The 26,661-nt window shown below is 43.8% G+C and overlaps 1 protein-coding gene across 3 annotated transcripts; it reads left to right on the top strand.

Moving 5' to 3' along the window:
• Positions 1 to 1,405: 1,405 nt before the first annotated feature.
• On the top strand, positions 1,406 to 20,390 carry ACP2 (acid phosphatase 2, lysosomal). Of its 3 annotated transcripts, none has more exons than XM_056526481.1 (11): positions 1,406 to 1,429; positions 9,467 to 9,562; positions 11,399 to 11,485; positions 11,904 to 12,056; positions 12,458 to 12,556; positions 12,738 to 12,827; positions 14,391 to 14,523; positions 15,569 to 15,654; positions 15,747 to 15,853; positions 18,068 to 18,243; positions 18,423 to 20,390. In XM_056526481.1, the coding sequence occupies exons 1-11, from the start codon at positions 1,421 to 1,423 to the stop codon at positions 18,557 to 18,559; spliced, it is 1,173 nt and encodes a 390-aa protein (XP_056382456.1). In that variant the 5' UTR covers positions 1,406 to 1,420; the 3' UTR covers positions 18,560 to 20,390. The 3 variants fall into 3 exon arrangements, with proteins under 3 accessions (XP_056382456.1, XP_056382455.1, XP_056382457.1); XM_056526480.1 differs by lacking the exon at positions 1,406 to 1,429 and adding an exon at positions 1,684 to 2,039; XM_056526482.1 differs by lacking the exon at positions 1,406 to 1,429 and adding an exon at positions 2,057 to 2,191.
• Positions 20,391 to 26,661: the final 6,271 nt, after the last annotated feature.

Here is a 26,661-nt window from a genome sequence, read left to right as displayed (position 1 = left end):
GCAGAGACCTGACACACTAGTCAGCTGATGGAGCGATCGCTTGGTGGGAGAGAGATCATTCTGCAACTAATGCCCCAGCTGTAGGTACCCTGATTGAAAACCACAGGTCTTTTGAATGGATGAAGCTCATTTATGTTTCAATGGGTGGGGTGGCTGATGTGTGGGAGGGAGGAAAATGGAATTATGGGATTTGTAGTCAAAAAAGAAAACTGAAACAGGAAATACCAGTTCACATAAAGCTAGCCGCAGTGTTATGGTAATCTCACAACATCATCATTAAGCCCCAAGACAAGTGCAGATCCTTCCTAAGCATGTCCATTACTGTCTGCCAGGTACCTACTAAAATCACCTTATGGTGGATAACCCCTTTAAGTTTTTGTGAAATATCTAATGTTTTCATACCTTGTCCAAGACATTGAACTATTTCACTATTTTCAGCAGCAGAGAGATCCTTTTTCTTCCCCATATTGCTTAAAAATGGTGCTCTGCTTAATAATGTGGAACAACCACCATTAGTAGTTTTTCCTTAAAGGAAAACGGTGACCTGTTCACCTGCACTATAACCTGATACACCGGGTTGTAGTGCGGGTGAACAGGAGACCAATGCAGGGTCTCAGACTGCTATACCTACCTGCAGTCCGGTACCCCGATCCTCCAACGCTACCCCTTCTTCCTGTGCTCATTTGCGCACTGAGGCAGTCCAGCCGGCTAGATTTAAATATTCATAAGCACCGACACATCACTGGTCACGTGAGCGCTCGTGCCTACTGAGCGCTCAAGTGACCGGTGATGCACTGGCGCTTATGAATATTTAAATCTACCCGGCTGAACTGCCTCAGTGCGCAAATGAGCACAGGAAGAAGGGGTAGCTTTGGAGGATCGGGGTACCAGACTGCAGGTAGGTATAGCAGTCTGAGACCCTGCATTGGTCTCCTGTTCATCCACACTACAACCCGGTGTATGGGGTTATAGTGCAGGTGAACAGGTGACCGTTTTCCTTAAATTGGGCACACCCGAGATTGTTTTCAGTGATCAAAGATCCCTCAGACACAATGCCATCCATGGCAAAACAAAATATTTCATCTTTGTGACACTTAAATAGAATTTTCATAATAATTTGGAACAGGGTGTACTGCTGCTGAATGTAAAGGTAACGACAAATCTACAGATTGCATTCATTCATTCATTCAGCTTTCATACACCGATTCATTCAGGATTTGTTCCTTCAGTAATTTGCTCATATCTTAGTGAAACTTTCTACCAAATGTTTACATTAGCTCTTTGATCAGGTAGCATACCAGTCATGCCAGAGGTATACAGGACAAAAGCCTTAACTAAACTTCTCACTTCTGGAGTTATCTCAAGAATTCTGGAATAACAAGAACTGCAGGAGTGGAGTTTTGTATTGCAGAGGCCATCAATGAATGCGGTAAATTTGTAGCTAAAGGGGGTATCTACTATTAGTACACAAGGAGAAACTGATGGGACACTATTAGTAAGATTCATTACATAGGGCACCTCTCTGGGGCCTAATACTTCTGTGCATTCAGAATAAATGTCTAGGGGCAGAGTACCCCTTTAAGTTTTGCCTAAGACCTCACAAAGTCTAGGGCCTCCGCTGGTGGTAAAGCCAAAAATCTTTAGTATAAGACTCTCTTAGGGTACGTTCCCACACGGCGTATTTGCTGCTGCGTATTTTATTTCACCACAAGAGGGATCCTCACATTGTTTTGGTTGACAATGATAGTATCTTCCTGATTGCTGTTCCGCCTGTGACCACCGGGGGCATAATGTGAGTAAGATGGATGTTGATTTATTGCTTTGCGTTCCAAAACGGCAGCCATGTTTACTACTCTCGTGTCACCGCGCTACCATTCCCCGCAGGAAGTGCGGCTCTGCACAAGGAGTTCCGGGGTCGGACATACTGAAGAATTATGGCTGCCAGGAGCGGGTGTAATTTAATATCCTCTCTGGGGATGATAGTCTTACTATCGGGTCAGATCCTGGCACAGGCTCGCCAGCTTCGCTTCGTCACTGTGGTGAGTGAGGGAGGGGACGCCCGTCAGCCATTATTGCTGTGTTATAGAGAACCCGGAAGTGAGTCCAGCTTGGGGTCTGGACATAGCCCTGACAGTCAGCTGAGAACATTGTCTTCTTCACATTGTGCATTAAGTGTGACAAGTCACAAGAGGTTGTAGCATTGGGCTGGACTGTGGCCCATAGATCCCCATTGTATACATTGTATAGCAGGTTTTTTCTCTTGTGCTGCTGTCACTTCTCATAGAAGTTTAGCTATTTCATTCTCCAGGGCAAAGCCTTGAAAACATGCTGGGAGTTGTAGTTCTGCAGCAGCTGGAGATCACCGCAGGCGGATCCATGTTTGGAATACATTGTACCAGTATTTCCCAACCGGTGTTCCTCCAGCTGTTTCAAAACTACAACTCCCAGCATGTCCAGACAGCCAAAGGCTTTCCATTCATCAGAGAGGGGCCCAAAGAATGTCCCTTTGGCTGTGTTTTGCTGGTATGCTTCACTGTACTGCCAAACAATCAAGTATGAAATGGTATATTAGACTATTTTCTGTGAAAAATATATTTAAAAAAAAATGTAAATATGATATTAGCCTCCAGACTACAATGCTGACGCACAGCAGCCACCACAGGCATCTGTGTACCAGATAGGTCACGGGCTTGTCCTGATTCTATTCATTAAGGGCTTGTCCTGCAAAAAGAGTTTTGTTAAATAATAAACAGGTTGTCTGCTACAAAAAAAAATCCAAAAAACCATATCTCCCTCAGACCAGTAGCTTCCAGTATCGCTCCTCCTGTTCACCATCATGCTGGTGGGGGGGGGGGGGGGGTTGGGGTGTCAATAAGTCATAGTGACACCACAGCATGTCTGGCATATTGACCCCCAGGACGAGCAAATGAGAGACCATCAGAGATTGAAAGCAGTGATGCTGGAAGCTATAGGGACCGAGGAAGGTAAGTATAGTTTTATTCTCTTTTTAAAGGGGTATTCCAGGCAAAACCTTTTTATATATATATCAACTGGCTCCGGAAAGTTAAACAGATTTGTAAATTACTTCTATTAAAAAATCTTTATCCTTCCAATAGTTATTAGCTTCTGAAGTTGAGTTGCTGTTTGCTGTCTATCTGCTTTCTGATGACTCACGTCCCGGGAGCTGTGCAGTTCCTATGGGGATATTCTCCCATCATGCACAGCTCCCGGGATGTGACATCATCATTGAGCAGTTAGACAGAAAACTTCAGAAGCTAATAACTATTGGAATGATTAAGATTTTTTAATAGAAGTAATTTACAAATCTGTTTAACTTTCCGGAGCCAGTTGAGATATATATATATATATATATATATATAAGTTTTGCCTGGAATACCCCTTTAAGCCGGCAGTTTAAAGGAGATCTGTGGTACACATTTTTTATAATCCCCTGTGCCTGGGCTGCAAAAAGTAACAAAACAAATTTTAACTTACCTTCCGACATTTCTCCGTTGCGCCGTTATCGGTGTCTTGGTCCACAGGTGCTGGTCTTCTTCCTGGGGATGGTATCTTATACTGCGCTCAGCGTATTGCTGGCCACAGCGATGTCCCGCCTCGGCCGGTGATAGGCTGAGCGCGTTGTCATGTAAGGAGCTCGGGCAGCAGGGAGAAGGCGGGGTCCAGGCTCCTTACATGACGGTGCGCTCAGCCTATCACCGGCCGAGGCGGGACATCGCTGTGGCCGGCAATACGCTGAGCGCAGTATGAGTCACTGTTCCCAGGAAGCCGCCCATAACCGGAGGACCAAGACACCGATAACGGCTCAACGGGGGAACATCGAAAGGTGAGTTAAAGTTTGTTTTGTTAGTATCCTTTCACACTATACATTCATCCGTTTTTAAAGATCCGTTATATGTTCTGTTATGAAAACCCTGAAAATCATCCATTAAACGGCCGTTATAAAATCCCATTATAGTCTATGGGATTTTTACATTATCTGTTTTAACCCGTCATAGCCCGTTATTAATAACTGACGTTATTTTATTACGGGAGAGGTAACGGGAGAAATAGTGCATGTACTAATTCTTCCATTCTTTCTCCCGTCACAAAATAACATCCATTAAACGGCCGTATAAGGGTTTTCAAAATGGAACATTATAACCGATCTTTAAAACGGATGAATCTATAGTGTGAAAGGGGCCTTACTTTTTGCAGCCCGGGCCCAGGGGATTATAAAAAATGTGTACCACAGATCCCCTTTAAGCTGAAAAACTATTTTTGTCAGACAACCTCTTTAAATCAATGCCATTATAGCCTGTGAAGGGGCAGCCATTTATTTACAAATTCACAAAAATTTGCGCACATAGGGGGAGATTTATTAAAATCTGTGCAGAGGAAAAGTTGACCAGTTGCCCATAGCAACCACTCAGATCTCTTTCATTCTTATAAAGGCCTCTGCAGAATAAAAGAAGCGATCTGATTGGTTGCTATGGGCAAGTGGTCATCTTTTCCTCTGCACAGATTTTTATAAATCTCCCCCATAATGCATTGCCAATTGTGAGATCCCGGCACCAGCTGGCAATTGGTTTCACACCAGGCAGTTTTTGAAGTGGATTCAGCAGGAAGGCGAACTATATCCTTTCTTCCAGGGTGGGTTCACACTATGAATCAGTCAGCACTAGGACCGCACAGACATTGCCAGTGCCCATGAACGGCAATGTATTCTGCACAGAATGATGGACAAGTTTATTCTGCGGAAAGCTCCACCACTGGAAGTGGCACTGCTCAGCGGAATCCCATTGGGCTATTCTGGAAATATAAAGCTTAATTCCGCTTGAAAATTTCGTAGTGTGAACCCAGCTGAATACCGTATTTTTCACCATATAAGACGCACTTTTTCTTCCCCAAAACTGGGGGGGGAAAGTTGGTGCGTCTTATAAGGAGAATACACACCTATTGGGTCGGTCCCTGCGGCCATCAACGGCCGGGACCCGCGGCTAATACAGGACATCACCGATCGCGGTGATGCCCTGTATTAACCCTTCAGACGCGGTGATCAAAGCTGACCGCCACATCTGAAGCCAAAGTGACACTAACCCGGCTGCTCAGTCGGGCTGTTTGGGACCCGAACAGCTTACAGGACATCGGGAGGGACCTCACCTGCCTCCTTGGTGTCTGCTCCGTGCCGGGATCCCCTGCATGGCGGCGCTCTCCTTCGACATAATCACGTTGTCGCACACGCCGTCCCATCATCCAATAGGAGCGGCGTGCGTTGCGACGTGATGACGGCGACGGAGAGCGTGGATCCCGGGAAAGAAGACGTCCGGAGCATCGGGGACATCACGGGGGCGCAGCTACAGCAATGGAGCGACATCCAGGGCAGCGGTGACGGGTCCGGAGCGGCGGGGACACGTGAGTACTACCTCCTATCCAGTAGTCTTCAACCTGCGGACCTCCAGATGTTGCAAAACTACAACTCCCAGCATGCCCGGACAGCCAACGGCTGTCCGGGCATGCTGGGAGTTGTAGTTTTGCAACATCTGGAGGTCCGCAGGTTGAAGATCACTGTTGGGTGCAGAATCTTTTTTTCTAGATTTTGCACCTTTAAAATTGGGTGCGTCTTATATGCCGATGCGTCCTATAGGGCGAAAAATACGGGTATGTCCTATTCCTTTTGAATCCACTTTGGCTCAAAAACTGCTTTGGCATTTCTCCAGAAAACTGCTGTGTGCTACACCAGCCCTACAGTGTAAAAAAATAAAACAAAATAAATATAAAATAATTTAAAGGAGCAATTTTTTTACCATAATGCTTGGGGAGCCTGCAAATACAACAATAAAGAGGACTCACCTGCCGCCGCTTCCCTGTTGTCTCCTCTGCCACCGTCTTCTTCCTGGGCCTATGTTCAATGCATCACACTGCCTATCGCCAGCTGAGCCGGGATATTGCTGAGGCCAGCAATTTGCTGACAGGCATTGTGACGTGCTGACCACAGCCGGATCAGGATGATGACGGTGTAGGAGTGTGAGATACCCGGACACCGAGGGAGCGGCAGCGGGTGAGAGGTAATAGTACGCAATAGAAAAAAAGTATTTGAGCAGCACTCTGTGCAATTAATAAAAATAAAAAAGACACTTATTTCCATTTTGGTTTGGTTTTGTCCATTTTATCCTGATCACAAAAAAAAAAATATTAAAATAGAAATAAAGCCTGATGTATCACAGAAAAAATGGTGCCGGAATTATTGAAATACCTAAAGAAGAAGAAAATTGACATCTTTGCTATTCAAAACAACTTGTTTTGTCAGGAAGTAGATAAAGGGGTATTCCATTAAAAAAATCTTAATCCTACCAGTACTTATCAGCTGCTGAAGTTGAGTTGTTCTTTTCTGTCTGACCACAGTGCTCTCTGCTGACACCTCTGTCTTTCTCAGGAACTATCCAGAGCCAGAGAGGTTTGCTATGGGGATTTGCTGCTACTCTGGACAGTTCCTGAGACAGACAGAGGTGTCAGCAGAGAGCATTGTGGTCAGACAGAAAAGAACAACTCTTATCTCCTATCCAAAGGATAGGGTTTGAGATGTTTGATCACGGGGGCCCGCCACTGGGACCCCCCACGATCTTCATGCAGCACCCACATTCTATGCAGGGCTGCTGCTCCAGTCTCGGAAACCCTTGTTTCCGGGACTGGAGACGTGACATCATGCTGCCCCCCTGGTGGCGTCAAGGCACGCACCCCCCTTCCTTCCTCCCTCCCTCGTGACGCCACGCCCTGCCCCTCCCCCTCCCCGTGACGTCATGGCCATCACACCACCTCCCATAGACATGAATTGAGGGGGTGTGGGAGGGGGATAAGATGTCTGTGACCAGAATACCCCTTTAAGTCCCGATCATCTCTTTGCAGCCCCATAGGTTTGACTGTGAACAAGCCCGGGAGCTGTCAGAGTAGGAGCACAAGGGACCTGGCTGTGTGGTCCCTGCTGACAGTTTTATCTGTTTATGTGAAGACTCAGACCTCAGACAAGTGCACTGTTTATTTTAGCTTCTGGGGGACAACATGATCATTATGACCGGATGTCCTCCAGAAGCTAAAATAAACAGTGCACGTGTCTGAGGTCTGAACTGTTATCTGCTGTTGTCTTCACCTAAACAGATAAAACTCAGCAGGGAGGACACAACTAGATCCCTGGTGCTCCTACTCTGACCTGCTAGTACATAAGCCCTGGAGCATTCACTATGCACATCCAGTGCCGATCTATACAAGCTGTCGGAACGCACCTGTTCAAGCAAGCTGACATGTCAATCATCCACCAAAGTCCTGCCCCAAAAAGGTGAATGGGGCAGTTGGGAATACTCCTTTAGGGTCTATTCACACGTACAGTATTTTGTGCAGATTTGAGGCGCAGGATTTTCTGCTGCAGATTTCAATGTAATCTGAATGACTGGAAAGAGCTTCAAATCCTGCACATCACATCTGCGCAGAATACTGCACGGGTGAATAGACCCTTAGGGTAGGGTCACACGTGCGTATTTTCTGCTGCAAATCTGCTTCAGCAGATTTAGCTGCCCATTGAAGTCAATGGGCAGCACAATCTGCATCAGCAGATCTGCAGCAAAAATACACACATGACCCTACCCTAAGGGTCTATTCACACGTACAGTATTCTGCGCAGATGTGATGTGCAGGATTTCAATCTGTGTTCAGTCATTTAGTTTATATTGAAATCTGCAGCAGAAAATCTGTGCCTCAAATCTGCACAGAGTACTGTACGTGTGAATAGACCATTAAAGAGGCAGTCTGGGTTTTGTTTTGTTTAAAGGGGAATTCCAGGCAAAAACTTTTTTATATATATCAACTGGCTCCAGACAGTTAAACATATTTGTAAATTACTTCTATTAAAAAATCTTAATCCTTTCAGTACTTATGAGCTTCTGAATTTAAGGTTGTTCTTTTCTGTCTAAGTGCTCTCTGATGACACGCGTCTCGAGAAACGCCCAGTTTAGAAGAGGTTTGCTAAGGGGATTTGCTTCTAAACTGGGCGTTTCCTGAGACAGGTGTCATCAGAGAGGACTTAGACAGAAAAGAACAACCTTAACTTCAGAAGCTCATAAGTACTGAAAGGATTAAGATTTTTTAATAGAAGTAATTTACAAATCTGTTTAACTTTCTGGAGCCAGTTGAGAGATATATATATAATATATAAAAACGTTTTTGCCTGGAATACCCCTTTAAATCTTTAATAATAGTCTATGCTGCACCATATAAGAAAGAAGAAAAAGAACATTTCCAGACTGCTTATTTTTTTATTTTTATTTTTTTTAAAGACCAACATTCAGAAAAAACTGTTGTATGGTGTCTGTGGTCAGCTGAGACCCTAAAGCACAATTCACAGAGCAAAATTCAGCTGATTTAGATGCTTAAAGGGGTACTCTGGTGGAAAATATCTTTTTTTTAAATCAACTGGTGCCAGATTTGTAAATTACTTCTTTAACCTTCCAGTACTTTATATCAGCTGTATACTACAGAGGAAATTATTTTCTTTTTTGTCTTGTCCACAGTGCTCTCTGCTGACACCTGATGCCCATATCAGGAACTGTCCAGAGCAGGAGAAAATCCCCATAGCAAACCTATGCTGCTCTGGACAGTTCCTGACACGGACAGAGGTGTCAGCAGAGAGCACTGTGGACAAGACAAAAAAGAAATTCAAAAAGAAAAGAATTTCCTCTGTAGCATACAGCTGCTAAAAAGTACTGGAAGGGTAAGGATTTTTTAATAGAAGTAATTTACAAATCTGTTTAACTTTCTGGCACCAGTTCATAAAAAAAAAAAATGTTTTCCACCGGGGTACCCCTTTAATTCAGAGTCTTTTCAAATGAAAAAATTAAAACTGCTTTCACTGTGCACTCAATTAGAGATGAGCGAACTTATAGTGTTCGATTCGTCACGAACTTCTCGGCTCGGCAGTTGATTGCTTTTCCTGCATAAATGAGTTCAGCTTTCAGGTGCTCCCGTGGGCTGGAAAAGGTGGATACAGTCCTAGGAAAGAGTCTCCTAGGACTGTATCCACCTTTTCCAGCCCACGGGAGCACCTGAAAGCTGAACTCATTTATGCAGGATAAGTCATCAACTGCCGAGCCGAGAAGTTCGTGACGAATCGAATTTACTGTAAGTTCGCTCATCTCTACACTCAATGCTAAAAGAAGCATTCCAGAGCAATTCAGCAGCGATCTGCTTCTGTAAATCCGTATATAAATGTCTGATCGGCGCACTGATTTTAGGTGTGGATTTTGAGGCTGAATTTTCATTTGCTGTGTGAACAGGTTCTAAAGCTGCTTATACACATTAGGTAAAAATGATGTGAAATGGTCAATCCCAGCAGTTCAGAATTTTTCAGGTGGATATCCTCCAAATGATACACGTATGGTGTAATTTTCCTGGTGGTTTACATGATGATTGTATTTTTCAGGTGTATCGACATGGTGACCGATCTCCTGTGAGGTCTTATCCTAGGGATGTGCATCAGGAAAGTGCTTGGCCTCAGGGATTTGGGCAGCTTACACAGGTAGGATTGGCTCCACCATTGGAGCCATTTTCTGTAAATATTCACCTTGTAATATCATTTTGTATTTAGGTCCAAAATTTTGTGCTGATAAATTATATGTTTGTACTTTGAAACGGTGTCCCCCAACCAGATGCTTTTCAGCTATTACAGAGCTCAGTGAGGGCATGATGGGAGATGTAATTTGGCAACAGCTGGAGAGGTTAGGAAACACTGCTTCAAAGTAATATTTTATGATCTGCACTTTCCAGGTTCCTCTCTTCTACAGGGTGGGCCATTTATATGGATACTCCTTAATATAATGGGAATGGTTGGTGATATTAACTTCCTGTTTGTGGCACATTAGTATATGTGAGGGGGGGAAACTTTTCAAGATGGGGGGTGACCATGGCGGACATTTTGAATCCAACTTTTGTTTTTTCAATAGGAAGAGGGTCATGTGACACATCAAACTTATTGGGAGTTTGACAAGAAAAACAATGATGTGCTTGGTTTTAACATAACTTTATTCTTTCATGAGTTATTTACAAGTTTCTGACCACTTATAAAATGTGCAATGTGCTGCCCATTGTGTTGGATTGTCAATGCAACCCTCTTCTCCCACTCTTCACACACTGATAGCAACACTGCAGGAGAAATGCTAGCACAGGCTTCCAGTATCCGTATACACTGCTATCTACTACTATATACACCGCAGGAGAAATGCTAGCACAGGCTTCCAGTATCAGTATACACTGCTATCTACTACTATATACACCGCAGGAGAAATGCTAGCACAGGCTTCCAGTATCCGTATACACTGCTATATACTACTCTATACACCGCAGGAGAAATGCTAGCACAGGCTTCCAGTATCCGTAGTTTCAGAATGGGCAAAACAAAAATTGGAACAGGACCCCCAGTTTACGCAGAAGATTTTGTTCAGTGATGAGGAAACTTTTATGTGAATGGTGAAGTTAACAAACAAAACCACCGCTATTGGTCTGACACTAACCCACATTGGATAGATCCCTCCAAGACTGTTGGAACACAAAAATTGATGGTATGGTGTGGTATATGGGGTACAATGATAGTGGGGCCATTATTCATCAATGGAAACATCAAGGCCACTGGATATGTGAAATTGCTACATGATGATGTGTTTCCCTCTTTATGCACTGAAGTTGTCACATTCCCTGAGTTTTTCCAGCAAGATGGTGCATCACCACATTATGGGTGTCCGGTCCGACCATTCCTAGATGAACAGTTTCCTGGAAAGTGGATTGGTCGTCATGGGCCAGTTGCATGGCCCCAAAGGTCTCCCGATCTGACCCCCTTAGACTTTTATCTTTGGGGTCATCTGAAGGCAAATGTCTATGCTGTGAAGATACGAGATGTGCAGCACCTGAAACTACAGATAATGGAAGCCTGTGTAGCATTTCTCCTGCGCTGTTGCTATCAGTGTGTGAAGAGTGGGAGAAGAGGGTTGCATTGACAATCCAACACAATGGGCAGCACATTGAACACATTTTATAAGTGGTCAGAAACTTGTAAATAACTCATGAAAGAATAAAGTTACGTTAAAACCAAGCAGATCATTGTTTTTCTTGTGAAATTCCCAATAAGTTTGATGTGTCACATGACCCTCTTGCTATTGAAGAAACAAAAGTTGGATTCAAAATGGCCAACTTCAAAATGGCCGCCATGGTCACCACCCATCTTGAAAAGTTCCCCCCTCACATATACTAATGTGCCACAAACAGGAAGTTAATATCACCAACCATTCCCATTTTATTAAGGTGTATCCATATAAATAGCCCACCCTGTATAATAAATTAAGCTTTTTTTTTCTTTTTCTAGATTGGGATGAAACAGCAATGGGACTTGGGACAGGCACTCCGGGCACGTTACAAAGGATTCCTCAACGAGTCATATGACAGGCATGAGGTAGGTGCCCCTAAAAGGGTTTAAAGGGGTACTCTGGTGCTCAAGCATTCTGAACAAGGCCGTAATCATGACGTCATGGCCACACCCTCCATTCATGTCTAAAGGAGGGGGCGTGTCTGACGACACGCCCCCTCCTATAGACATGAATGGAGGGGCATGATGTGACATGAGGGGGCGTGGCCGTGAAATCACGACCACTGCCGCAGGAACCCTGCATTTGTTTAGAACACCAGAGGCTGCGGGAGATCGCAGGGGCCCCAGCAGCGGGACCCTTGTCATCAGACATCTTATCCCCTATCCTTTGGATAGGGGATAAGATGTCTAGCAGCGGAGTGCCCCTTTAAGGTAGACTTTACCATACAGCCCGGCCACTTACAATATCATAGTTCCTTTTTATGTGTTTCCTGTTCTTTCCCAGATTTATGTAAGGAGCACAGATGTGGACCGCACTCTGATGAGTGCAGAGGCAAACCTGGCCGGCTTATACCCACCTGAAGGTGCCCAGGTCTTCAATCCAAATATCTCCTGGCAGCCAGTCCCAGTGCACACAGTTCCAGATTCTGAAGAACAAGTAAGTAATGGTGTTACAAACAGTTTACTAGTATATTCATTTTTCTTCCCATCACATCATTAGAGAGAGGGAGAAATTCATTCCTGCTTAGGTGTCTCCATTTCCTTGAAGGGTTTTTTCGACCAAAAACTATTGATGGCAAATCCATGTACCATAAGTTAATCATCACAGAGGCAGTGCTGGAAATAAACTATATGCAGGTGCTGGAAGCCTAAGGTCTGAACATTGGGAGTAGTAATAAAAGTTAAGTGCTAGGATAAATAGCCAAAATGACAAATTGTGGTCTCTTGAATAAGAACAATATCACAGCCCTCTGACAAAAAAAGGTGGCACACCTCTGCTTTAAGGGCCTTAGTTGTGTTTTTACTTTTAGCTGTTGATGATATTTTGCTTTATTTCAGCTCTTGAAGTTTCCAATTCTTCCATGTCCAAAATATCTCAAGTTGCAAGAAGAGACACGGCAATCTCCCGAATATGTCAACAAAACCAGAGAGAATACGGTTAGTGAAAGAGTAATGGGTTTATTCACACTGTAGGGCAAAAACCATGACATGACAGAGTTATTCTGAATCATGAAAAACCACTATAGCCATGACCGCAATGTGTGAATAAATCATAACTGCGCATTTATGTAAAAAGTGATAGAATGATTTCTGCTTACATCTTCTTTATATTCAATAGGAGTTTCTGCAGATGGTCGCCAATAACTCTGGACTAACAGACTGTTCACTAGAATCTGTATGGACAATCTATGACATCTTGTTCTGTGAGGTTAGTCGTCTCTAGCATCTCTATCAGATCACATACCCTGTGATAGTCTAAAAGGTAGTCTTAGGCTAAGTTCAGACTGCGGAATCTCCGGGCCGAAAATTTCCGCCCGGAGATTCCGAGTGCGGCCAGCGCTGACTGAATCAGTCGGCGCTAGGACCGCGCGGACACTGCAGTCTCCCATAGACTGCAATGTGTTCTGAGCGGATTTCCGCCTGAAGAAAGAGCACCGCCATTCTTCAGGTGGAAATTTCCAAGCGGATTTTCCGTTCACAAATTCTGCTTCACAAATTCCGAATTGTGAATTTGTGAACGGAAACCCATTCACTACACTATACATTTTAGCAAGCGGAATTTCCGTAGTTTGAACCTAGCTGTATAGGTCAGTGTAGTACATGCCAAGGTGGTTAATGCAACAACAGGTCTTCATAAACCATTAGTAAAGGAGTCCCCCATCCCATTTAAATGTAAAAATCAGAGGACACCCATACTCCCTGTTTGGTAAGAGGGATGATAACATGGACAAATGTTCCTGTATTGCTTTTCTGCTATGGTCACTGGGGGAGAGACGACAGTAACAGGATAGGATCTTTCTTTATTCCTGATGTCACCTGCAGCTTTTCCTCTCCCTTATACACAGAACTAGGAAGTAAACCTTTCTTTCTGCTCCATGACATCAGTAGCTGCACCCCAAATATTGTTCCTAGAGTATTGATCCTGGAATAATTTAAGAGCTTAGATTGTGGACATTAAAAAGGTTATCCAACCGCTTTATGCCTGTTCTGTAGTATATAACAAAACAAACCTTTAATCCCCTCCTGCGCTCCAGTGATGCCTCTGGCGTTCTGCTCCACTGCATAACTCCTTTTTAATATCTGAAATCTAAGCTCTAGTTCGGTGGTCTCCAACCTGCGGACCTCCAGATGTTGCAAAACTACAACTCCCAGCATGCCCGGACAGCCAACGGCTGTCCGGGCATGCTGGGAGTTGTAGTTTTGCAACATCTGGAGGTTCGCAGGTTGAAGACCACTGCTCTAGTTCTTATTTTCTAGCTGCAACAACTGTTTAAATGTGATAATGTGTTCCTGTAGGTCCCTTTTTTTGTGTGAAGAGTAAGGTAATTATGAAAACTAGAGATGAGCGAACTTACAGTAAATTCGATTTGTCACTAACTTCTCGGCTCAGCAGTTGATGACTTTTCCTGCATAAATTAGTTCAGCTTTCAGGTGCTCCGGTGGGCTGGAAAAGGTGGATACAGTCCTAGGAGACTCTTTCCTAGGAATGTATCCACCTTTTCCAGCCCACCGGAGCACCTGAAGGCTGAACTAATTTATGCAGGATAAGTCATCAACTGCCGAGCCGAGAAGTTCGTGACGAATCGAATTTACTGTAAGTTCGCTCATCTCTAATGAAAACCTATAACCGGTACACACATAACCTTTTCTTCTCCACAAGATCTAATAGAGGCACATGGCGTGGCATACTGCTTCTGCCCCCACCTTCTGTGGCATCCTTATCACCTGCACCCCACCAGTAACTTTTTTTATTTCATTTTTTTTGCCTTAGTCTAAACATAACCTGAGCCTTCCATCCTGGGCAACTAAAGATGTTATGGAACGACTGAGAAATTTAAAAGATTTCAGCTTCAGGTTCCTCTTTGGGATCATCAAGCAGGAGGAGAAAGCACGTCTGCAAGGAGGTACAGTAATAAAGCAGCAGGTATCAATATGAGTTGTAAACTGCAACATTTCTGTTTATACACTTATATGTTTTACACACAAAAAAAATGAAACGTATATGTTAATGAATGTTAAAAATGGATACTGCTGTATACAGCAGAATACGTTTCCCATTGACTTAAATATTGAAAAAATTATAAAAATCTGCATTGTAATATATACTGCAAAAAACGTCACTTAAAGGAGAAACTCCAGACCATAAAAATTGTCGCCCATACTGCCGGCAGTAAAAAAATAAAGATGTACATACTGTGGTCTCTGCCGCGATCCACTTCCTGGTTGCCGGTGGTCGGTTGAATCATACTGCGCTCAGCCAATCACCAGCCGCAGCGCAGTCCGACTCGGCCGGTGATAGGCTGAGCGCCAGTGTGAAAAAACGCTTCAGGACACAAAATTCTTCACTACACCGGCACCTGCGGCCGGGGCCGAAAACGTCACACTGCCGCTCAGCCTGTCGCCGGCCGAGTCGGACTGCGCTGCGGCTGGTGATTGGCTGAGTGCAGTAAGACTCTCCGACCACTGGCAACCAGGAAGTGGATTGCGGCGGAGACCGGAGCCGGTTACCGGAGGCCCCGGGGGAGCAGAGGAAGGTATATATATATCTTTATTTTTTTTTACTGCCGGCACTATGGGGGACAATTTTTATGGTCTAGAGTTCTCCTTTAAGAAAGCACCTATAGGATATGTTTACTCGTACATAATTTTACTGTGGAAATCTGCAGGGGAATATTTACATGTGAAAGCGCCTTCATAGGAGAATATGGAAGGGGCTGGACATAACCCACTCTAACTACACGTGTCTTTAGAAATGACTCCGTGCAGCATCCTAAAGTGTTGGAAGATGGTATTCCTGCCTGTGCAGTTGTAGCACCGCACTCTGTTACAATTGAACAGGATTTGTCACATTCAATTACACATCAGTTACAGTAGTAATGCAAAAAAGTGCTTTAAATGACATTACATGCGCTGATTTCAATCAGTTAAGTCACTTGTTTTGCACCACAGGTGTGTTGGTGGCTCAGATCCTAAAGAATATATCAGCAGCTGCACAGAATGCCTCCCATGGCCTGAAATTCATTGCATACTCAACAGTAAGTGGATAGATGTGGTAGGTGGCACTGCAGGAATAATTTCTGCCCTTGATGTCATAAAGTATCTCACCAATATCTCCACTTCTACTTAGCACGACACCACACTGGGTGCTCTGCAGATGGCACTGGACGTCTACAATGGAAAACAGGCTCCTTATGCTTCCTGCCATATATTCGAGCTGCATGAAGAGTCTCCTGGGTAAGATGTCATCTGCTCCTATCATGAGTCCGCTTTGTTCTCTGTAAGGACGCCTTTCTTTACAGGGAAATTAATTTACAGAGTGGTCTATTCTTTTAGTTGTGCATATGATATTTATGCTGTTTTAGCTCCTGAGACAACCATTTTGTAAATGTCCACTCCAGAAATTACTTGAATTGTGATAGCTATATGTGATATTCATAATATATGGATGTAATGTGTTGTTAAAGGGGTACTCTGGTGGAAAACATTTTTTTAATGAACTGGTGCCAGAAAGTTAAACAGATTTGTAAATTACTTTTATTAAAAAATCCCAATCCATCCAGTACTTATCAGCTGCTGTATGCTCCACAGGAAGTTCCTTTCTGTCTGACCACAGTGCTCTATGCTGACACCCCTGTCCGTGTCAGGAACTGTCCAGAGCAGCATAGGTTTGCTATGGGGATTTTCTTCTGCTCTGGACGGTTCCTGACATGGGCAGGCTTGTCAGCAGAGAGCACTGTGGACAGACAGAAAAGAAGTCCAAAAAGAAAAGAATTTACTCTGTTGTATACAGCAGCTGATAAGTACTGGAAGGATTAAGATTTTTTTAATAGAAGTAATTTACAAATCTGTTTAACTTTCTGGCACCAGTTGACTTAAGACCTATATAAAAAAAAGTGTTTTCCACCGGAGTACCCCTTTTAATATGGTACAGCTGCTGTGGCCATTACATCCATCATATCAAGCACATAGTGTAGAAATTAGCTAAATCTATATTAAAGGGAAACTGACAGCTGGTTCACCTGTACTAAACCCAATACACTGGGTTATAGTGAGAGTGAAATAAATTAAAATAATCAGTTACTCGCCTGGATCGGTCCTGCCGTTTCGGAGATATACAGTGAATTAGCCAGCATTGCTGACATCTTAATCACTGCGTAATGGAGGCAGGAGCCAGCATCACTGCCTCCTTCCCCTCTGCACCGATATGCACGCCCATCTTGCACTCACATGAGCAAAGGGGGTCTCATGAATATTTAGGATGGTCATATCTGAGAAAAGCTGGCAATTATGGTAATAGCAATGCTGGCTAATACATTGTAGATCTCAGGAACAGCTCCACAGATCCAGGTGCCCACACAGTATCCATGTGTATTGGGTTTAGTCCAGAACAACCAGCTGTCAGTTTCCCTTTTTTTCTTTTTTTTTCTTTTTTAATTAAAACATATTTTTATTGGTTTTTCAAACAACTTTAACAGACAGAAAACAATTCAACAGACCCTCCCCCTCCTCTCCCAACATAGTCATGCCACAGGAACATTAATACAAACTGGAACGAATATGAGCAATCGAGGGAAGGGAGGCCCATCCAGAACTACAACACATATAAACAACACCATGCACTCACACACACATCCAAACCTACCCTTAGAGCTCCTAGATTCCCAGTAGGACATTCTATGACTGAGAGGCCCCCTGAACTGGAGGATCAGTAGAGACATCTAGCAACAACCATGGAACCCAGACCTTGTCAAATTTTTTGGGACATTTCCTACTAACATAGAGGGCATGATACAAAGGGACATATTTATTAACTAGGGCTATCCACCGGGCCAGAGGGGGTGAGGACACATCCTTCCAGGCCATTACTATAACTTTACGGGCACAGAACAAAAGGAAGCGGACTAGAATGTAAGAGCCCATCACCAACCCATTAATGACACCCAACAAACACACCTCTGGCGTTAAAACAAAGAGGAATTCTAAGTGGTCCGAGAAGAATGTCACAACCTCCCTCCAAAAGGGCACAACGCAGAAGCAAGTCCACACCGCATGTAAGAAGGTGCCCCTCTCACTCCCACACCTGAAACAGATCTCTGTCCCCGAGACCCCCATCCGATGTAGCCTAACTGGTATATAGTATAAGCGGAGGATGAACCTGGACTGAATAAGCAAATCCCGAGCACTAACTACCGTAGAGTAATATGTTTTTACAACCTCCCTCCACATATCTTCCAAAAGACTGGGAATATCCTCAACCCTCAGTTTCCCTTTTTAAGGATACATTCACACGTTTGTATTTTCTGCTGCAGATCTGCCTATTGTTTTCATTGAGATACTGCTGCTTGCTGCAAATTCAAGCATTGGCCAATGGTCTCATTATTTTCGCCACCACATACCTAACCACTACTCCATGTCTATCATTGTTATTTTTTTATTGTCTCCTACCAGAAACTTTACAGTCGAGATGTATTTTAGAAATGACAGCACACAGCAGCCCTATCCACTAAGCATACCCGGCTGTGTGCACAGCTGTCCCCTCGATAAGTTCCATAGCTTACTGGATCGAGTCATCGCTAAAGACTGGGAGAAAGAGTGTCAGATCTCCAGCCCAAGCAACGACACAGGTGAGGGATCAGTGCACATACTTCCTGGGGATTTGCTGTATATTCATTCAGTATCCTTTCCTTGCCGCTTTGAGAAAGATTGGGGTTGGGTGTCATTTTGCTAGTGGTTTCGGGCCCCGGGTCCGTCCCTGATTAGACTTTCAGGTTTCTTACTTTTTTCTCTTTCTTTGATTGAACAGAAGTCATCGTGGGTCTTGTCGCTTGTGGCTGTATCCTCTTCCTACTCATCGTCCTGCTGATCACAGTCCTTTTCCGACAGAAGTCTCAAACCCTAGGTTACCAGCATGTCTCAGATTTGGGAGAGGAACAGAGCTGAATGACTGAGCTCTGACCCTATTACCCGTGGCCTTTATGCCTCTCAACTGATGATATCCTAGAGAAGGCACAGAGGAATTTTTTAAGTCAAATTTTTAATTTTTTATTCTTTTTAAAGTTCCACATATCATCAACAAAAGATGGTAATTTTAAGGTAAAAGGTTATAATGGGAACAAACCAATGCAAACAATCACATGGACGTAGCAAACATGAGGAACTAAATTAACTTGTAATGGGGTCTGCAGTACAAAAATCTGATCCCATCACGAGATTGGTGAAAGTCATGTGTCTGGCTGGTTTTCTTAGGGTCTGTATCCTGAAGCTGTGTACCCTGGGACTATTACTACTCATACGGCTGCAGGCCAGTCTTCTGCTTCCCATGCACAGACTTTGTTTAGTGGACACACATTTGTGCTGTTCCATGTTCTGTGCTGGCCACAGAAGGGAAAAGAGACACAGTCCAGCACGTCCATTGCCTCCTCAGTGATTAGTCACATGCTTCATTGGGTTTTCTGTAGGAAAATGTTGCTATTGGGACTTCTGTACTTGACTCTTAATTTTAACACTATATGCTATATACCATATAAAGTATATATCTATAGTGTGACCCATTTTATGTGTAGGGGACAGTACATTCTACTGACTATATTAGGTTCATCTCTAAAAACAGTTGCAGTAAAAGTAAGGGATATCGACGTAAGAATGCATTATTTTACTAAAAGTCATTGCACTGTCCCTGTTAACCCCTTTAAAAAGGTACCTCACCCCCAATTGTTGGAGTTGTAAGAGATTGTGTTTATGTCTCATCAAGTAAAATGTTATTCTGTCTGCAGTAATTTTATACAGATAATCTGCCCAGTAATCCTTAGGATATCAAAATGCAAAAGTAAGTGTTCCCCAACCTGTGGCTCTGCAGCTGTAACGAAATACTCTCCTCACAACGTTCATGACAAGAGTTGTAGTTTGGCAACGGCCAAGGAGCCACAGGGTGGCGAACACTGACTAGTCCTAATATAAAAAATAAAAAAAATGCGTCCAAAACTTTAAATTTAAATTTAGAAGTAGTTTTTCCTTTTCCATAATCTCGGTCTTAGGTCTCGGTGCTGCCTACCCCACTGATAAAAACTCGTGTTGCTCGCGAATATTCGCATTGCGAATTTTATTCGCGAATATCGCATATTCGCGGATTCGCGAATATTCACAAATATAGCACTATATATTCGTAATTACGAATATTGTATTTATTTTTTTTTTCTTCACAGTACACAAAACAGTGATCATCCCTCTCTGCTTCCAGCTTGTGTGGTGTAAAGAAGGCTCTAATACTACTGTGTGAGACTGGCGTACGAATTATCGAATTTGTGAAAATTTGCATATGCTAATTTTCGCTTATGCTAATTTTCGGTTATGCTAATTTTTGCACATGCCAATTTTTTTAATGCTCATTTTTGCATATAAAATTTTTTGCATATGCGAAAATTTTACGTGAATATTACGAATATGCGAATTTAGCAAATATATGACGAATATTCGTCCATATATTCGCGAAATATCGCAAATTCGAATATGGCCTATGCCGCTCAACACTAATAAGAACCAGCGTGGGGAAGTGCACCGGTGTGCTTTACTCCCCAGTTTACAGTGATCTCAATCATGCTTTACAGGACGGTCCCATAAACTTATAATAGGGCCGTCCTGTTGCCCTGCGAGCCGGGGAGTAAAGCACGCCCATCACTGATTCTATTGATCGTTCAAGGAGTCAGCACTGAAAACTGGTACAGTCAACACTGAAATAAAAATTACAGGGACACTTAAATATATATTCCCAATCCTCACCTGGCTCTTTCTTACATGGCTCCCTTAATTTTTACATATTGGTGTTTATGTTTTTTGTTGTCATAGCTGTTGTCGCTCTCACCTTAAGAGTATGTTCACATGTACTATATATACTGTGGATTTTATGCTGTATAAATCAATATAAACAGCTAAAGACAGCATGAAATCCACAGCATACACAGTACAGTGGTCCCTCAAGTTACAATATTAATTGGTTCCAGGACGACCATTGTATGTTGAAACCATTGTATGTTGAGACCAGAACTCTATGGAAACCTGGTAATTGGTTCTGAAGCCACCAAAATGTCATCCAAAAATAGGAAAAGGTGATGATTAAAGAAAAATAAGTAGATAACTAATACAGATAAAGCAAATCCTTCCATATAAAAGTAATAAAGATCTGCTGGAAGCTGTAAATCACTGTCTATTTCAGTGTTTCCCAACCAGGGTGCCTCCAGCTGTTGCAAAACTACAACTTCCAGCATGCCCGGACAGCCGATGGCTGTCCGGGCATGCTGGGAGTTGTAGTTTTACAACAGCTGGAGGCACCCTGGTTGGGAAACAATGGTTTATGTAAAGGACAGGAGCTTCTTCAGGGTCCTATACAGTACACACAGTGTCCCAAATGGAGCCGCCCTTACTTGGTGTCCAAAAGGAGCAGCTAACCCTGGCACAGGTAAGGAGTAGTACAGAACCTGTAGTTCCTCCCTGTACTGTAGGGGGCGCTACCAGACAGCCAGTCAGTGCTTGTATTTCAGTAATAGACGTGCTTTACCAGTAAAATGCCCATTCTGATTGGTCAGTTCCTCCAGTTGCGACACATTTCACAGATCTGGACTGTCTGTATCATTGTATGTCGAGTCTGGTTTCAAGTTACAATGGTCCAGAAAAGACCAAATGTATGTTCAACCTATTGTAAGTTGAGGGATCACTGTATGTGTGAACATACTCTAAAGCTCCAAGGAATTTTATTTATATTACTCCCCAACAGTTCTCAGAACACGCTAAACAGCCATGCCGGTAAACCACTTACTGTAAGCTTTCTTTTCAGCAGTCACATAACATGACTACATATCATACTCGTTTAATCCCACACCAGCTGCTACGCCAACCAGAAGTCACTTTCACTATTTATTTTGGGACCCGTAACGTGCGTCCCAGAGAAATGAACAGTTAAAATGACTTCTGGTGCAAACAACAAACACTCTGGGATTCAGCAAGTCTGATGTACCAGCTGGACTAGAGATGAGCGAACTTACAGTAAATTCGATTAGTCACGAACTTCTCGGCTCGTCAGTTGATGACTTATCCTGCATAAATTAGTTCAGCTTTCCGGTGCTCCGGTGGGCTGGAAAAGGTGGATACAGTCCTAAGAAAGAGTCTCCTAGGACTGTATTCACCTTTTCCAGCCCATCGGAGCACCGGAAAGCTGAACTAATTTATGCAGAAAAGTCATCAACTGCCAAGCCGAGAAGTTCGTGACGAATCGAATTTACTGTAAGTTCGCTCAGTGGGCCCCTAACTTAAAAAGAAGACTGACAGAAAGGAAATATCCAGTGCTGATATCTGTTGGGGATAAAATTAAACAATATAATAATATTCTCTGGAGTGCTGCTTCAAGCCAATGTTATTTCTTACAGGCCTTTTGTGATCTGCAGCTGAGCACAAATGCCTGTAAATAGTAAGCTGTCTACATCTCTATCTCTGACCTCATATATGAAGGATTATAAAACCACTGGACTGTTAAAGGGGTGGAAAACTTAAAAAAAAAAAAAAAAAAAAAAAAATCAACTGGTGCCAGAAAGTTAAACAGATTTGTAAATGACTTCTATTAAAAAAAAATCTTAATCCTTCCAGTACTTTTTTAGGGGCTGTATACTACAGAGGAAATGCTTTTCTTTTTGGATTTATCTTCTGTCACGAGCACAGTGCTCTCTGCTGACCTCAGCTGTCCATTTTAGGAACTGTCCAGAGCAGCATATGTTTGCTATGGGGATTTTCTCCTACTCTGGACAGTTCCTAAAATGGACAGAGTCAGCAGAGAGCACTGTGCTCGTGACAGAAGAGAAATCCAAAAAGAAAAGCATTTCCTCTGTAGTATACAGCTGCTAATAAGTACTGGAAGGGTTAAGATTTTTTTTTTTTTTTTTTATAATAGAAGTCATTTACAAATCTGTTTAACTTTCTGGCACCAGTTGATTTAAAAAAAAAAAAAAAAGGTTTTCCACCAGAGTACCCTTTTTAAAAGGGGTTGTGTAGTGGCCTCTGTCTTCTGCCCAATCTTATGTTGGCATCCAAAGATGTTGCTGCAGGCTAGGTGGGACTGTTTATGAAGCAACAAGCTGACTGGACTGGTATGAAGCATATAGGATACCTGCATGATTCCCGCTGGACGTCAGACATATTCCTCAGCCACTATCCTGAAGCAATTCCACAGGGATGGGGGGGGGGGGGGGGAGAGGAAGACAGCCACTCACCAAAGTTGGTTGTGTACCATGTAGAGCGCATGTAAAGCAGGTTCCATCTGCAGCCGTCCCGTCAGAAACGATGTACAGTAAAAAGGACTTCAGAAAGAGACCTAATCTTTATTGTTCCTGCATGCAACGCGTTTCGCTGCGCAACAATAAAGATACTCACGTGAAGGCTTTATTCTCCTGCTTCTCTGTTCTGATCAGCGCCAGAAGATCCTGTCTCTTTCTGAAGTCCTTTTTGCTATACATCAGCCACTATCCTGTCCAGTAGGACAGGTCTACAATACACAAGGCACTTCTGTTGGTTGTCTCAGCAACTATCCTGTGTGCTGCAGCATCTCTCCACCCCTAGTATTAGATCGGGCAGAAAAGAGAGAGGCAGAATAACTCTCAAACTTTTATTTTGCACAATGATTTTAATGTATGGAATGTGTTTTTGTTTGTTACTTTATCTGTCTAATTATGTAAATGTGACAATTATCAAATAAAATTATGGAGTATTGGGGAAAATAAGATTTTAGTTGCATTGCATATTTCCCTTAAAACCACTGTAACACATTAAATCAGTGTTTCCCAACCTTTTTTGGTTGGGGGAAAAAAAAAAAAGGAAGAAACGGTAAACGCAATGCACTATATCAGTGGGTATGTAGTTTAAAGTGTTGCTTTATACAGCAACTCACCAATGACGTCTTCTCTAATTTGCATCATCGCCTTCTCTTCACCATCTGGTCCGGACCATCATCACGATTTCTTCCACACACAATTCTCCACCGTTAAACCTGCAAAACAAACCTATTAGGCTCCGCACTTATTTTTTACATGGGTGACAGAGGGGTGTAGATGGGTAACAGAGGGGTGTAGAGGAGTGTAGATGGGTAACAGAGGGGTGTAGAGGAGTGTACATGGGTGACAGAGGTGTAGAGGAGTGTACATGGGTGACAGAGGGATGTAGAGGAGTGTACATGGGTGACAGAGGTGTAGAGGAGTGTACATGGGTGACAAAAGGGTAGAGGAGTGGAGAGGGGTGTAGGGGAGTGTACATGGGTGAAAAAAGTGTGTAGAGGAGTGGACATGGGTGACAGAGGGGTGTAGAGGAGTGTACATGGGTGACAGAGGAGTGTATATGGGTAACAGAGGGGTGTAGAAGAGTGTACATGGGTGACAGGGGTGTAGATGAGTGTACATGGGTGACAAAAGGGTGTAGGAGTGTATAGAGGAGTGGATGTGGGTGAAAAAAATGTGTAGAGGAGTGTACAGAGGGGTGTACATGGGTGACAGAGGGGTGTAGAGGAGTGTACAGAGGGGTGTAGGGTGGTGTACAAGGGTGACAGATGGGTGTAGAAGAGAACATGGGTGACAGGGGCATAGGGGTTACAGAGGGGTGAATAGGGGTCGGACATGGGTGACAAGGATGTGGTCAGAGGGGTGGACAATGGAGGGTGAACAGGGGTAACAGAGGATTGGATGGGGGGGTGGACATGGGAGACGGGGTCAGAGGGGTGGACAAGGGGGTAAAAGAGGGACAGGAGTGACATAGGGGTGGGCTGGGGTGACAAAGGGACAGATGAGTGAACAGGAGGGTGGACATGGGTGACAGGGTAGACTACGGTGGTAATCATGAGTGACGGGGATGGACCGTGGAGCAGACAAGGTTGAAATGGATGACAGGAGGGTGGACATGGGGGAGAGGGGGGGGGGTGGACATGGGTGACGTGGATGATAGGAGGGTGGACATGTGTGAGAGGGGGGGTGGACATGAGTGACAGGGAGGTGAACATGGATGACGGGGGGTGGACATGAGTAGAGGGTGGGGGGGGGGGGGGGTTTGGACAGGGTTGAGAAGGGGTAACAGAGGGGTGCAAAGGGTACGGTACCTTAAGCAAGCACGCCCGTGCAGCTTGCATTTCCACAGCAGGCACGGGAGTCTGACGCAGATGCAGCTCGTGACAGAGGGGTGTAGAGTGTACATGGGTGACAGAGGGGTGTAGAGGAGTGTACAGAGGGGTGTAGGGAGGTGTACAAGGGTGACAGATGGGTGTAGAAGAGAACATGGGTGACGGGGGCATAGGGGTGACAGGGGTGAATAGGGGGTGGACATGGGTGACAAGGATGTGGTCAGAGGGGTGGACAATGGAGGGTGAACAGGGGTGACAGAGGATTGGATGGGGGATGTGGACATGGATGACCGGAGGATAAACAAAAAAACTACTACTATATAAAACTACTATATAAAAAATGCAGTTTTGTGTGCCTGGTAGTGTGCTCACTACCAGGCAGACTTCCCTAGCAGGCACCACGTCACTGATGCCTGCTGGGGGGGACTTCCGCCCTTAGTTCATCTACACAGGGTGCCTCCAGCTGTTTCACCACTACAACTCCCAGCTTTCCCTGACATCTATTGGCTGTCAGGGCATGCTGGGAGTTGTAGTGGGGAAAAACTGGAGGCACCCTGTGTTAAAAACAATATATGGCCGCGGCGCAATCCGAACTGAGCCCCCCCTCCCCTGAACCCCGCTACCCGAACCCCCCCCCCCCCCCCCCTTCCCAGACATACCAGAACAGTGCAGCGACAGGGCCGGTGTAATTAACAATTCTGTGTCTTCACAAGTTTGGTGTCCCGATCAGCTGGTGCAGAACAGCAGCGACGGGATGCCGGGAGGCGGGGCCGGCGTGCAAGGCCAGGGAGCAGGGGAGCCAATGCGCACTTCTTCTGTTCTCAGCGCTCGCTCCCGCCTGTTTGATTGACAGGCGGGAGCTAGCACCGCAGTGAATGAATTCCGACTCGTTGCCAGGCTTCAACAAGTCGAAATTCATTAGTGACGTCACTGCCGAATGCATTCGGCCACTAGGAGGGCGACCCCTAGTGGCCAAATTTAAAAGTGATTTTAAACTGGTTTAAAATCACTTTTTTTAATTAAAGAATATTAGAGACATGTTGTAGTACTTAAGTACTACAACATATCAATTTTTAGATTTCATGACAGTGCCCATTTAAGGTTGTTCTTTTCTGTCTAAGTGCTCTCTGATGACCCGTGTCTGAGGTTTAGAAGAGGTTTGCTATGGGGATTTGCTCCTAAACTGGGCAGTTCCCGAGACACGTGTCATCAGAGAGCACTTATACAGAAAAGAACAACTCAACTTCAGAAGCTCATAAGTACTGAAAGGATAAAAAAAATTAATAGAAGTAATTTACAAATCCGTTTAACTTTCTGGAGCCAGTTGATATATATAAAAAAAAAAAAGTTTTTTTCCTGGATAATCCCTTTAAAGGAGAAGGGACAGATTGAAGAAGATACCGAAAGCAGAGACAGACAATGAAAAACTAATTGTGCAGAGGAAACATGAGCCACCAGAAAACCACATCAGAGCTACAAGAGAAACTCACAATGACATCCTACTAGGTGTGTTCACAAGCATAAGCTCAATAAATCTGTCTGCTTAGTAATACTTAAAGAAATTTTGTACCGTGAGGCCGCCTAAAGGTTTGTGAAAAGGCATGATGTTACAGACTAGGCGAGGATGTTTGCCACGCTATATGAAGCAAAAAAACATCCACTTGAAGAGAATTTTAAATCATGTACCTGTAGATTTACAGGGAGCAGGAGAGTACGAAACAGGTACAAAAAGCGTAATCGTTTTTAAATAGTATAAACCCTACAGACCCAAGAAATATATGGCAAATCCCAATACTTAAGATTAGCATGAATTTCTTCATAGAATTTGAGATAATTTGCTGAATATAATGAGTATAATGAAGAAGTAAGAGATACTCCCAAGTATGAGAGGCTAGATTGC

The sequence above is a fragment of the Hyla sarda genome, chromosome 6 (genome assembly GCF_029499605.1).
Source record: "Hyla sarda isolate aHylSar1 chromosome 6, aHylSar1.hap1, whole genome shotgun sequence".
Taxonomy (NCBI): domain Eukaryota; kingdom Metazoa; phylum Chordata; class Amphibia; order Anura; family Hylidae; genus Hyla; species Hyla sarda.
The sequence above is the reverse complement of the archived record's forward strand: the minus strand, read 5'-3'. Positions and strand labels throughout refer to the sequence as shown.